Source organism: Symphalangus syndactylus, chromosome 9, assembly GCF_028878055.3.
Source record: "Symphalangus syndactylus isolate Jambi chromosome 9, NHGRI_mSymSyn1-v2.1_pri, whole genome shotgun sequence".
NCBI classification, from domain to species: Eukaryota; Metazoa; Chordata; class Mammalia; order Primates; family Hylobatidae; genus Symphalangus; species Symphalangus syndactylus.
The window spans coordinates 39,050,336-39,064,604 of NC_072431.2; the positions used below are offsets into that span (position 1 = coordinate 39,050,336).

The 14,269-nt window shown below is 42.6% G+C and overlaps 2 protein-coding genes across 4 annotated transcripts in view; one reads left to right on the plus strand and one right to left on the minus strand.

Moving 5' to 3' along the window:
* Nucleotides 1-12,986, minus strand: part of GCA (grancalcin) — a 43,817-nt gene extending 30,831 nt beyond the window's left edge. Inside the window, exons 1-2 of one of the 3 annotated variants that reach the window (XM_063609470.1) lie at nucleotides 12,854-12,888; nucleotides 12,354-12,448 (exon numbers count right to left, since the gene is read on the minus strand). Coding sequence is in view for 1 of the 3 variants with exons in the window: in XM_055291954.2 (XP_055147929.1) it covers nucleotides 12,510-12,614 (105 nt within the window). In the remaining 2 variants the exon portion in view is untranslated. Of the gene's footprint in view, nucleotides 1-12,353; nucleotides 12,449-12,509 lie in introns of all 3 variants that reach the window. The other 2 variants (XM_063609469.1, XM_055291954.2) reach the window with 2 other exon arrangements.
* IFIH1 (interferon induced with helicase C domain 1) overlaps nucleotides 12,957-14,269 on the plus strand; it is a 52,612-nt gene continuing 51,299 nt past the window's right edge. Inside the window, exon 1 of the mRNA XM_055291951.2 lies at nucleotides 12,957-13,888. Within this exon, the coding sequence (XP_055147926.1) occupies nucleotides 13,436-13,888 (453 nt within the window). The 5' untranslated portion in view covers nucleotides 12,957-13,435. The remainder of the gene's footprint in view (nucleotides 13,889-14,269) is intronic.

The window sequence follows — 14,269 nt, forward strand, 5'->3', positions numbered from 1 at the left end:
TTAATATGCAATATATGTTTACATTATAAAATACGGTATAATTTGTGGTCTTAATAAATAGGTGTCTCATCTCTTCATTACTGGTTTTACTCATCCATTCTTTCATTTGTAACAGTACTAGCATAATATAATTGAAGTCCCTTTCCCACCTTCAACAAAATGGTATACAGGTTCCAGAGCTTGCTCAACTTTTTTAGCATTTGATTCTATGAAAAACTGTTGGTAAAGGAAGCTGCTGACTCTGAATTAATCTTGCTGCTTGTTGGGTGTATATAAATGTGAGGCAGTCTAAGAAAGCCCTGATACCGTATTACTATTTTTGTGCGAATTCTTTGTACGTCATGTTTTGATCCCCCATCAGAGACTTTCAAACGCCTTTCCAAAAATGCATAATCACAAAATATGAACTTTTTTTAAAAAGTGTACTCTTTTTGGAGTACAGATGGGGCCCAGTGATCCGCCCATTGAGCCTCTCTTCATCACATCTTAGGGATGTATCACTAAGTCACATTAAATCTTCTCAGTTTAAATATTAGTCAACTAGGCCATGATAAACTTGCAATAAATGTGACTGTGCATTATTTCTGTGAGGAAGTTGAATTTCCTCACAGTCTCTGTAACTTCCCTCTTCCTTTTCGGTAAAAGTATAAGAAACTCCAGTTACTATAAGCAAGACAGTTTTTTTAATGATCTAGGACTTCTCCTTCAGTCCCTCATTCTCTTTCCTGAACCACAAGTTGAAGGACTGCTATGGGCCTTGTTAGTAGGCATGAGCATGAAGCAAAAATCCTTCGAAGTAATTCTGATTCAGATTTCCTGCACTTGTTACTTTGTCTCCAGTTTAAAGACATTGTGGACTTTTCAGTTGAATTCATATGTAATTTGATTCTTCCAAATATTAGCTAAGGATTTATGCTCTGAAGTGTCCAGGGGGCTACTGCCATGAAGTTATATAAATATATATAATATAGACATTATATAATATATAAATAACATTGTATATTTTATATATATATATTTATATATATGTATATATTTTTTTGAGAAGGAGTCTCACTCTGTCACCCAGGCTGGAGTGCAGTGACACGATCTTGGCTCACTGCAAGCTCCCCCTCCCAGGTTCATGCCATTCTCCTGCCTCAGCCTCCCGAGTAGCTGGGACTACAGGTGCCCGCCACCATGCTCGACTAATTTTTTGTATTTTTCGTAGAGACAGGGTTTATCGTGTTAGCCAGGATGGTCTCGATCTCCTGACATCGTGATCCACCCACCTCGGCCTCCCGAAGTGCTGGGATTACAGGCATGAGCCACCACACCCGGCAGAAGTTGTGTATTTTATATAATGCCTAATAGGTTTTATTTGTTCTAAGCAATTATGTGACAATGCCCAGGCCAATGAATTTAGCAGATGAATGTTCCAGACTACGTGTCCTTTCATAAATTGCTGAAAATATGTGTCCACTTATATCACAGCTTTAGCCAAAATGAATTATGAATGATTCAGGAAGATATCTAAAAAACATAATCCAGTTTCCAAATTCTCCTGCTCAGGCCAGCAAGCTATATATACACAGTTTGTCTCAGTCTGTTAGTTCTGCTACAACAAAATACCTGAGACTGGGTAATATAAAGAAGAGAAATTTATTTCCTCACAGTTCTGAAGGATGGGAAGTCCAAGATCAAGGGCACAGATAGGTTCAGCATCTGGTGAGGTCCCCAGCCTCTGCTTCCAAGATGGTGCCATGAATGCTATTTCTTGACATGGTGGGTCAGAAGGGCAAAATGTGCTCAACCCACTCACTTTTAAAAGGGTGCTAATCCTGCCCACTAGGCCACGGCCCTCATGGTCTAATCTCCTCCTAAAGGCCCCACCTCTTAACACTGTTGCATTGGGGATGGTATTTCAACATAAATATTGAAGGGGACACAATAATTCAAACCATAGGATAGTTGATACTCACTATTCATGGGTTTCATATGTGTGAATTCAGCTACTTGCTGATACTTATTTGTAACCCCCAAATAATCAATACTTGTAGCCCTTTCACAGTCATTTGCAAACATGTGCAGAACAGTGAAACATTTGAATCACATGACGCACAGATTCCTAACTAAGGTCAAACAAGGCAGTACTCTGCCTTCTTGTTTCAGCTCTTATACTATAAATAAGTATCCTTTTTGTAGCATATTTAGTGCCACATGTTTCACATTTTTGTGCTCTTTGTTAGTGGTTTCACTGTTTAAAATGGCCTCCCACCACAGCGCTGAATTGCGGTCTAATATTCCTGAGCACAAAAGAAAATAAGTATGTTAGGTAAGCTCTGTTCAGGTATGAGTCATAGTGCAATTGGTTGTGAATTCAATGTTAATGAATCAACAATATATACTAAATAAAATGTCTTTAAACAGAAATACACGCAAAACAAGTTTATGTATTGATCAGTTGACAAAAATGCGACTGGGGCTCATAGGAACCTAACCCTGCGTTTTCTCTAGAAGCAATGGCCCAGTATTCACTAATTCAGTGCTTATAGTGACTTTTTAGAATATAACTGCCACCAAAAATGAGAACTGATGGTATCCTCAGTTGGCCCTAGGCTAACAGAAGCCCTAATCCCTAGTTCTCACCTCTAACGGAAGAATGAAATTACAAGTGGGTTTGCAAAGAAAAATAACTGACACTAAAGTTCTAACCATGGAGACTGTGAGGCAATGGATAATTTTATACAGGTTTCCATGTAAGTCTAAATGGACATAGGTTCAGAACAACTTCCTAAGTGGTCACTTGGCTCACAAAAAGGGACTGAATTGACCATGTCAGCACTTCCTATTGGAGATATTCTTCAAGGCCAGTGTGTGTATTCGGGTACATAAAACAACTGGAAAGCAAGTTTGTAGCATTCTTTGGGTCATTCTTTTATTTTAATATTCATACAAAATGGTTTGACCTACTGCAGCATTGCCTTACTATTAAAAATCAAAATTATTGGCTATTACTAAAAAGTCAAAAAATAACACATGCTGGCAAGGTTATGGAGAAAAAGGAATGCTTACATACTGTTGGTGGGAGTGTAAATTAGTTCAGCCACTGTGGAAGACAGTGTGGTGATTCCTCCAAGACCTAAAGACAGAAATACCATTTGACCCAGCAATCCTTTATTCCTTTGAGTATATACCCAAAGGAATAAAAATTGTTCTATTGTAAAGACACCTGTGTGCATGCATTCATTGCAGCACTATTCACAATAGCAAAGACATGGAATCAACCAAAATGCCCATCAGTGACAGACTGGATAAAGAAAATATGGTACATATACACCATTGAAAACCATGCAGCCATAAAAAAGAATGAGATCATATCCTTTGCAGGGACATGGATGGAGCTAGAGGCCATTATTCTTAGCAAACTAACACAGGAACAAAAAACTAAATACCGCATGTTCTCACTTATAAGTGGGAGCTAAAGGATGAGAACACATGGGGGAACAACACACGCTGTGACCTATTGGAGAGTGAAGGGTGCGAGGAGGGAAAAGATCATGAAAAATAACTAATGGGTACTAGGCTTAATATCTGGGTGATGAAATAATCTGTACAACAAACCCTCATGACACAAGTTTACCTACGTAATAAACCTGCACATATACCCCTGAACTTAGAAGTTAAAAATAACAATAATTATTATTATAATAAAATAAAAATAAAAAATTTTGATCCCTATCGTTAAAAATATTTGAACATGGACCCCAGTAAATATATGGGTATTCATTTAGAAAATCTTCACATGTACAACTATAATAATTTATCATCAAATACAACAAAAACTAAAAAGGAATGAGATGAACTAATTAAGGTTTTAAAATGTAATTTATATAATTCAGTGCATTGATAATAAAAAAATTTGTAGCTGATAATGCTTATATTTTAAAATCTTAGTTTAACTCTTCATGATTTAGCAGTTCAAAAGTTTGATTCAATTTATCTCAATATTTCAATAATTAATTCTACAGCCTTCCTACTCTCTTACTTTTAAGACTTTTTCAATTATAATATGGATATAGAAGTGCCGGGAAGGGAAGAATGTGGTCCCTTTAAATGACAGGAAAGTGTTAAGTAGAGGAGGGCATGCTCTCTAGCTAGGGCTCCATCCCCATGGACCTAGGTGAGGACAGGCATTTCCTGCCCAAATGTTGCATTTCCCAAGACCACACTGGCCTGCCACGCCCCCATCCTCTGCCTATAAAAGAAACCCTGAGACCGTAGCAGGCAGACATAGAAGGAGCTGGACATCAATAGAAGCACATCAGCAGAAGAGTACATAGGCGGCTGGATGTGGAGAGGAATGCACTGACAGGCACCAGAATGCTGTCAGGCCCCTGACCAGCAGAAGCAGAATGATGTGGAGTTTGGCTGGGATAGTCAGTGTAGAGCCCAGGCCACTGAGAGGCACAGCTCCAGGGGTAAACCTTTCCATTCAATCCCCTTCTGACTTCCCCTAAGCTACCTCCACTCAATAAAACCTTGCGCTCATTCTCCAAGCCCAGGTGTGATTCCGATTCTTCCAGTACACCAAGGCAAGAACCCAAGATACAGAAAGCCCTCTGTCCTTGCAACAAGGTAGAGGGTTTAATCGAGCTGGTTAACACAAGCCATCTATAGACAGCAAAACTAAAAGCAAAACTAAAAGAGTACCCTGTAATACACTCCCACCGGGGCTTCAGGAGCTGTAAATATTCACCGCTAGACACTGCCATGAGGTCAGAGCCCCACAGCCTGCCTGTCTGTATGCTCCCCTAGAGGTTTGAGCAGTGGGGCAACTTTTCCTGTCTCAACTAGGGGCTCACCCGGGATCTTAGAAGGTGAGTGTGAGTGAATGCTAAACTGTCAGGTTTGCCTTTCTTCCAAAACCCTGCCATCTCTCTCTATTTCCTATGAGTAAGAGGCTCTGTTTTCTTTTCTTTTTTGAGACAGGATCTTGCTCTGTCACCCAGGCTGGAGTGCAGTGGCACAATCTTGGCTCACTGCAACCTCCACCTCCCAGGTTCAAGCAATTCTCCTGCCTCAGCCTCCCGAGTAGCTGCGATTACAGGCACATGTCACCATTCTCGGCTAATTTTTTTTTTTTTTTTTTTTTTGGTAGAGACAGGGTTTCACCATGTTGGCCAGGCTGATCTCGAACTCCTGACTTCAGGTGATCCACTCACCTTGGCCTCCCAAAGTGCTGGGATTACAGGTGGAGCCACCATGCCCAGCAAGTGTCTGTTGTCTTTTTGTCACTTTCTCTCTCGCGCAGTTTGAAATGGCTCTCATCTCTTTCTTTATAATGTTAAGTGTTTTGCTACAGGCTGCGTCAATGTTACTAAGTAAAATGAGTATTTGGCCCAGCCACCAAAGGTGCAAATCAGACCAACTGTTCCTAGAGGTGCCAGGTATGTCTCCACCTCGACAGCCACAGGCATGCATGGCTCAGGGAATCTCTGCTTACCCTTTCCCCTCTCAGCTCAGCTGCCTAGGCGTGCCTGCAGCAGGCAAAGGCTGAGCCCAGCAGCCATGACGGGGAGCAGGAGCAAACAGGCAATAGCCAGGACCCTACAGGGTGCTTCTTGCTTACTATGCCAACAGAACCCCCCCGGCCAGGGAATTCAACCTGGTCTGAACTAGGGGAAGGATGGGAAAGATAATTATAAGGATTAAAAGGGCCCACTTGCACTAAGTAAGGGGTTCTTCTCCTAGCATCCCCCCTTTTTTGCCCCTTTTACTGTTTTTCTGTTTTTTTCCTTTTCCAAGTGAGAGGGCTCCCCCTGCCCCCGACAATATTTCTGATAGGGAAATTAGCAGAGGAGCGACCCCTGCTGGCTGATAACTGCAAATTCAGCAGGGCACATTTGAGATACTCTAAACAGATACAAATAGCCTCTAAAATACCTTTTTGGTCCCAAACTCGATTTAAGCTTCAGACTGAGGCCCCAGAAAGAAAAACTGGGCCTAAGGAATCCAAAGCCAGGTGACAGGCACAGTGTAAATGGGCAAAACCAATTCCTGCCAACTAAAACCCACCCCACGGTAGGAGGCCATGGTTCCTGGAATAAACAGGCCCAGGGAACTCAAAGTTTGCCAATAGCAAGGAGAAAGGGAGGCATAGGTGAGGGCAGTTAATTCCCATTCTGCAGGTTTTCCCTACCTCATGGGTACATACCTCATTTGTACCTATGGCTGGCACCTGCAAAGGTCTCTGGGGCTCAGGGATAAGGGGTGGAGAGTGGAGGGAGGATGCTTGCTTTCTCTCTCCATCATATCCTGAGTTTTTTGCTGAAAGAAGGAAAGGAAGGCCGGGTGTGGTGGCTCATGCCTGTAATCCCAGCACTTTGGGAGGCCGAGATCACCTGAGGTCAGGAGTTTGAGACCAGCCTGGCCAACATGGTGAAACCTCGTGTCTACTAAAAATACAAAAAATTAGTTGGGCATGGTGGGGCTTGCCTGTAGTCCCAGCTACTTGGGAGGTGGAGGCAGGAAAATTGCTGGAACCCGGGAGGTGGAGACGACAGTGAACCAAGATCCTGCCATTGCACTCCAGCCTGAGTGACAGAGCAAGACTCCATCTCAAAAAAAAAAAAAAAAAAAAAGAAAGAAAAGAAAAAAGAAAGAAGGGAAATGAGGGATGCCTCTATTCCCTGTCTTTCAGAATGGGCAATCAGTTCTCTTCACCACCCTCAGCTTATACTCCTCTGGAGTGTATGCTGAATCATTGGGACTACTTTGACCCTCAGAATCTGGAGGAAAAATGCCTCATAGCCCTCTGCACAAAAGTTTGGCCAAATTATGATTTACAGGAAGGACTGGCTTGGCCTCTGGAAGGGACCATTCATTTCAATACCATCTGGCAATTGGAAGTTTTCTGTAGACTTGAGGACAGATGGTCTGAGGTCCCATATGTGCAAGCTTTCTATACCTTGTAAGGCAATCCAGACCTTTGCTGACAATGTAGGATTGATCCAACCCTTCTGTTTCCTGTCTCAGGGAAGGCTGCAAGGGGCAAGCCCAGCAAATTAAAGACACGAGTCTCAGAGGCACCCCCAGCAGAGGAGCCAACTCCCTCAAGCCCTGCTCCTCTGGGTCCACCCCAACCTCCCCATCCAGCTTCAGCCTCTCACTTGCCCCCTCCTAGAAATCCTCACCCTAAACAAACCCCAGTCTTACTCTTGCCTCTCTAATAGAGGCCCAGTGAATTTGGGCCCAGTAAGGTCCAGGTCCCCTTCTCCTTACAGGACTTAATGCAAATGAAGGGTGACCTTGGCAAGTTTTCAGATGACCCTGATAGATATATAGAGGCTTTCCAGAATTTGACCTAAATATTTGAACTTTCCTGGAGAGATGTTATGTTACTTTTGAATCAGACCCTGACAGACATTGAGAAACACGCCGTTCAGCAAGTGCAGACAGATTTGGGGATGAGCTTTGTATCACATATAATGTCAGGGAAGGGGGCAAACATTATCCAACCAGAAGAGAAGCAGTACCAATGGATGACCCTAAATGGGATCCCAGTGATGAGATGGGAAACTGGAAGAGGATACACTTTCAGGTGTGCATAATGGAGGGCTTATGTAGGACAGGAATTTGATGAAAATCCCACTGCCTTCCTGGAGAGGCCGTGGTAAAACACACCTCTCTCTCTCTATCTCCTGATTCAGTCAAGGGGCAACTAATCCTAAAGGATAAATTTATTACTCAGGCAGCTCCTGACATCAGGAGGAAGTTGCAGAAATGGGCCCTGGGAGCAGACAGTACATTAGAGGACCTCGTGAAAATGGACACCTTGGTCTTTTATAATAGAGACAGGGAAGCCCGGGAAAGGAAGAGGAAATGCAGGAAAGAAACAGAAGCTTTAGTGGCCACGAGGCAAGCTCACAAACCCCAGAATTCCTAGGGTGCACCTGTTAATTGCTAAGGATACGGCAACAACAGTTAGCTCCCTTCTAAAGTCTAACTGCTCCCATACAAGGTTTAATTTCTTTCATCAGGCTGAAACAGCTTGGGGTACAATGTTGTTGTTGTTAGTATATTTCATTTCTTATCTCTGTAGTCTTTGGCACTAAATTCTTTCCTTGTATAATACACAGTTAACCCATGCATACTTAACCTCATAGAGCTTGTTGTTTTTTTTTTTCTCCCATGCCTAGAAGCCATCAAACTCCAAATGGTCAGACAATCGGAGCCTCGGATGATGGCTCTCCTTTGCTAGGAACCCTCAGATAAACCTGTGGGAGGAGTCTGACTGCCATTTTTACGAAAACAATGCCCCTGTCAGCAGGAAGCAGCTAAAATCTGTCATCGTCCGTATTCTAATGGCAGTTAGTTTTACCTCTTCAGAGGGGATAAATGATATGGAAGTGCTAGGAAGGGAAGCGCATGGTCCCTGTAAATGATACAGAAAGGGGAAAGGGAAGTGCTGGGTAGAGGAGGGTGTGATCCCTAGCTAGGGCTTTACCCTCACGGACCTAGGTGAGGACAGGCACTTCCTGCCAAATGTTGCATTTCCCAAGACCACCGTAGCCTGCCATGCCCCCATCCTGTGCCTATAAAAACCTCCAAGACCCCAGCAGGCAGACATAGAGGCAGCTGGACTCGAGAGGAGCACATCAGTAGAAAAACACATAGGCGGCTGAACGTTGAGAGGAACACAACAAAAGGCACCAGCATGCTGGCAGGCCACCATCTGGAAGAAGTAGAACGTCGCAGAGTGTGGCTGGGGCAGTTGAGGGGAGCCCAGGCCGCTGAGCGGCCTGACTCCAGGGGAAAACCTTTCCACTCCATCCCCTTCTGACTTCCCCTGAGCTACCTCCACTCAATAAAAGCTTGCACTCATTCTCCAAGCCCAGGTGTGATCCAATTCTTCCAGTATACCAAGGCAAGAAGCTGGGATACAGAAAGCCCTCTGTCCTTGAGACAATGTAGAGGGTCTAACTGAGCTTGTTAACACAAGCCACCTATAGACGGCAAAACTAAAAGATCACCCTGTAACACACGCCCACTGAGGCTTCAGAAGCTGTAAACATCCACCCCTAGACACTGCTGTGGGTCGGAGCCCCACAGCCTGCCCATCTGCAGGCTCCCCTAGAGGTTTGAGCAGTGGGGCACTGAAGAAGCGAGCCACAACCCCATCACACACCCTGAGAGGGGGACAAGGGAACTTTTCCCATTTCAATATGAGCAGAAATGATATAAAAATATTTAACAATTTCTATGGGATGGGTATCAAGCAATTAGAATAGCCACTCCCCAATCAAAATGGACACAGACTGGGATATCTAACCCAAACCTCACTGCTAGCTAAATGTCAACCATGATTGCAAGATAAAGACAATGGTAGTCTAGTTACATTTGACTGTAGTTTGCTCTTAAGCATGTATTTTAAAATAAAACAATTACAATCTAGCCTTTGAGGTAAAAGTACTGTTTTAACAAAAACATTTGCAGGTAACTGTTTTTGAAAAGACTTTAAGCTACGGAAGGAGTACTTGAAAAAATGAATGTTCCAAAACTTATCTATTGATACGTGACTTTCATTTTTTGCCAAAACTGCTATGTAGAAAAGTTTTTATATGTGAAAACTTAAAACCAGAATTTTAATTGAATTTGTGAAAGTGATTAGGAAATTATCAAGATTTAGTGATCTTAGCCATAATTTTTTTTCTATTTTAGGCTTACTACTACTTTTGAAATAAAAAGCTATGACAGTATCCTTTTAATAAACTTTCCTGCTAAGTCAGCCTATCAGTTTCAGTTAAACGGCTGAAAGTCTTGCTTAAAGTCTCAGTTAAATGGCTAGCTATTATATAGTGTTTATATGTATGAATATATATATATGTAACTAAATTTTTCCTTTATAAATTGTGCATTCTTTGAAGACTAGCACTGCACCATCTCTTCTTTATTTTTTATATAAGCATAGTGGGCTGGAGTCACATATGGGGCACATAAACATGCCAGGCTGGTGCTAGTGTGTTACAGTCTATCCTTAGAACAAACTTATGACATGATACCAGAATCTTTCCATTTTACAACTGATGTATTTGAGGTGGTTTTTCAAAGCACAGCAATTAAGAAATAGTATTGAGATGTGAACCCAGACAGCCTGAACTCAGAGTCTCTGTGCTTAACCATACCCCACACTGCCAGGTTAAGAGCATCTAACACTTTAAATTACACAAAGCAGGCTCATTATTGATACAAATGAGCAAACAAGTAAAGGAACAGAACAACAGTTCCAGGGTTTCTCACTAAATTAAAATTATTGTCATTTTCTTTGAAAAAGATATTACTGCTATGCATGGTCGTTAAATTGTAGTGGCAGCTCATATTGCTACTACTTTTTAAAAACTCAAATGAAAAGTTGCATAACAATGGGAAAATACATAATTCGGCAGGATCTCCTACCTCAAAAGAGAAAGGAAAAAGAAACTTACATTTGGGAACTGGTGAAGAGGATTAAAATGAAACCTAGTAGAAGAAACTTGACAGAGGAAAACAATTAATTACTCAAGTGAAAAACAGAAAATAAACTAAATCATGATGCAAAAAAATATAGATGAAAAAGGATACATTGTGAGAGATTGTGTCTTGGCTTTTGTTTCCTTAACCTCCTTTCTCCAAAAAGGGTCCTATCAAGACTATGGGAGATTCCTAAAAAAGAAGTCCCTTCCACCCACGCCTAATCCTCATCACTCAGACCTCATCCAGCAGAGTGACTCCTACTTGTGAGAAAATATGAATTGTTATTGTTGGGTATTATGTGATGCTATTAGGGTTAGATGAGGGTGACTATTTGGGAAATCAGCCTGTGAAACTGTAATATACATTATTAACTGGATTTACTATGGTCTTCATGGCATTTATCCTCACCTGGCACATTGCATATTTTTTAGTCATTACTTACCGTCTATGTTTCCACTCCCATTAGAATGTGAACTCCATAAAAGTAGGAACTTTGTTAATTTTATTAACTGCACCTAGATCAGTGCTGGTCGTGTAATAGATACTTAATAAACATTTTAAATGACTGGATGATATAATGAATGATATAATTTGAATGCCAAATATTTAAATATCTTTGGTTTAAATGCTTCTTATTTGAGAAAAGGTCAAATACCAAACATTTGATCCTTTCTCTTCCAGAGCAACAATTAAGTGGTATGAAGAAAATAACATTAACTGGTTCCCCACATTCAGTCAGCAACCCCTTCTCATTCCCCCATGTTTGAAACCAAGAAACAGAAGGATAAGTGCCAGGAAAAAGAATGTTTTTTGGTTTGTTAGTTTGTGCTTTAACATGTTGAATAAAACCTACTGGCAGCTGGGGGATAGGGTATGTTTTTGCAATAGCCTTGAAAGATATTTTCGTAGACCCAATACTTAAAATTAATAATTTGAGTGCTTTTGTAGAAACATCTAATTGGATTATCCTCTATCTGGGTACAAGGTCAACTCCCAAAATTAAGTGAAAAATGAGTAGGGTTCTGTGAAGAAACAGAAAAGAACAGTATAAATCAGGCCTACCTGCAAGCCCAAGGTTTCATTTACTTCAACTTTGAGCGTATTTGACATTATGCCAGCCGCTATGGTCAACTCAAATACAACTCCCAGGAGAGATGTCATCAAGGGCCCACTAGTTGTGAGTAGTGTACTAGATACTATGTAAATATATCCCTTCTTCAAGCAGCTTACAATCCTTCAGGGGTAGAAAAAGGCTTGCTACATAAGATAATTAGAGAATAAAATAAGACACGTTACCATAAAGTGCTCATTTGGATATTTTGTATGCCCCTAGTAAATACTCACCAAGACTCTGTACTTCTATTATCCAGTTCAAAGCACTATCAGGTTTTCCTGGCCTATATAGACTTTATTGAATGTACTTTGCTAACAGATTATTTTTCCTAAATATGTCTCTTTGATAAGCTAAATGATCTCTCCATCCTTTATATAATTCTGGACCATGAGGTTCTAGTTATGATGCGTATGTGCCTACCACCCACAGTCACATGTGGCTACAGAATGCCTTCAGAATGAGTAGTAACCTTAAGGACTCACATTTATGTGGCTTCTGTACTAAAATGAAGCTGCCATTTTTCAGTGTGAATATGTTTTTTTTCTCTCATGACATAGACAAATGTTGATGTTTACTACAAGTCGGTACATTAGTTGCTAATTAAGTTCCTAGCTGCTCCAGCCAAAACTTGCTGTATTGAATCCAAGAAAAGAATGGCAGCTACATCAAAAATAAGTTGTTGGGGGATTTTTTTGTTTTGTTTTATTAAAAGAAAGTTGTATATTAAAGAATGTAGGGAACTTACAAGCTGGGATCTAGGAAACCTTCAGTCTTGGCTTCCTTCTAAGATGAGTTGGTGGTTCAAGTCCATCCACATCTGTTACCAGGTCCTGGTCAAAGCTGCATAAATACCAGCAATCCAAATATGAGGCAGTAAAGTTAACTGTTTATTGTTACTCACTTTTTCGTACCCACCTCCAAATTCCCAGGGAAACAAGTTAGTGTTTGGGAACCCACGAGAGGTCAGGTTTATTTTAGGAAGGACTTCCTCCTGGCTTCTCCACATCTCTGCAAAGATGTCTTCTGAGCTTCATCTCTCACCTGTCCCTTGCAGTCTCACCACCCTCAGCCAGGCCTGCCTGCATTCACCAGCAGAGGGTAACGCCCTATTCACGTCCGGGTCTGTGGCAGTTTCTGTTCACTTCCCCATTGGAAAGTCCCAAACCACATGCTTTTATGCCCTGCACATTTTGGCTTACAAAGGACCTGATTGTTAAGGCAGAACCCGCTGGGAAAACAAAATACCCGCCGGAGGAGCTTTGCTAAAGCGTTGGTCTTGGTGTCAGAGAGAATTCGCTTTCCTTTTCTGTTTCCCGCGGTGTCCTTGACCAAAGGCCTCCTCTCTTCACCCGCCCCTACCGAAAGGTGGCGTCTCCCTGAGGAAACTCCCTCCCCGCCAGGCAGATTACGTTTACAAAGTCCTGAGAAGAGAACCGAAACAGAAACCAAAGTCAGGCAAACTCTATAAGAACTGCCTGACAGAAAGCTGGACTCAAAGCTCCTACTCGAGTGTGCAACCGGATCGCCCTGCTCCGGGACCCCAGGCGCACACCGCAGAGTCCAAAGTGCGGCGCCCGCCGGCCTCACCTGCCTGCCGCGGCCCCGCGCGCCTCCCCGCTGCCCACCTGCTCGCCTGCCCACCTGCCCAGGTGAGACTGCAGCCCCGCGCGCCGGCCGGAGAGCCCTGTGGGGCTCGTTGTCAGGCGAAGAGCGGTAGACCCTGCTTCTCCAAGAGGGCAGCGGACAGCGGCACGCACATCTCACCTGTCCCGCAGAGAACAGCACCATCTGCTTGGGAGAACCCTCTCCCTTCTCTGAGAAAGAAAGATGTCGAATGGGTATTCCACAGACGAGAATTTCCGCTATCTCATCTCGTGCTTCAGGGCCAGAGTGAAAATGTACATCCAGGTGGAGCCTGTGTTGGATTACCTGACCTTTCTGCCTGCAGAGGTGAAGGAGCAGATTCAGAGGACGGTCGCCACCTCCGGGAACATGCAGGCAGCTGAACTGCTGCTGAGCACCTTGGAGAAGGGAGTCTGGCACATTGGTTGGACTGGGGAATTCTTGGAGGGCCTCCGGAGAACGGGCAGCCCTCTGGCCGCCCGCTACATGAACCCTGAGCTCACAGACTTGCCCTCTCCATCGTTTGAGAACGCTCATGATGAATGTCTCCAACTGCTGAACCTCCTTCAGCCCACTCTGGTGGACAAGCTTCTAGTTAGAGACGTCTTGGATAAGTGCATGGAGGAGGAACTGTTGACAATTGAAGACAGAAACCGGGTAGGTGTCTGTTCAGATGGAGCTAGCCTTTTAGGCAGATTTTGCAAAGCAGGCTTCCTTGTGCGTTTGCCCCATTCCAAATGTGCTTGACATCTTTGGGTAAATCTAGTTTCTTCCTTTGAGAAGACAACATCTAGGCACTTTAAGACAGTTTTGAAAATTTAAACACAAAAGAACTACTTTTCTAATCTTTTCACTGAAGTAAAAAGGAGTTAACTTTAGAATCGTAATGTATATTAACAGGTAACATTTATTGAACACTTACTACGTGCAGTTGGTATCATTTTCAAAATGTATTACTACAGTTCATGTTCAGAGTAACCCGCTGAAGCTCCTAATGTTATTAACTCCATTTTACAGATGAGAAACCTGAGGCAGGTT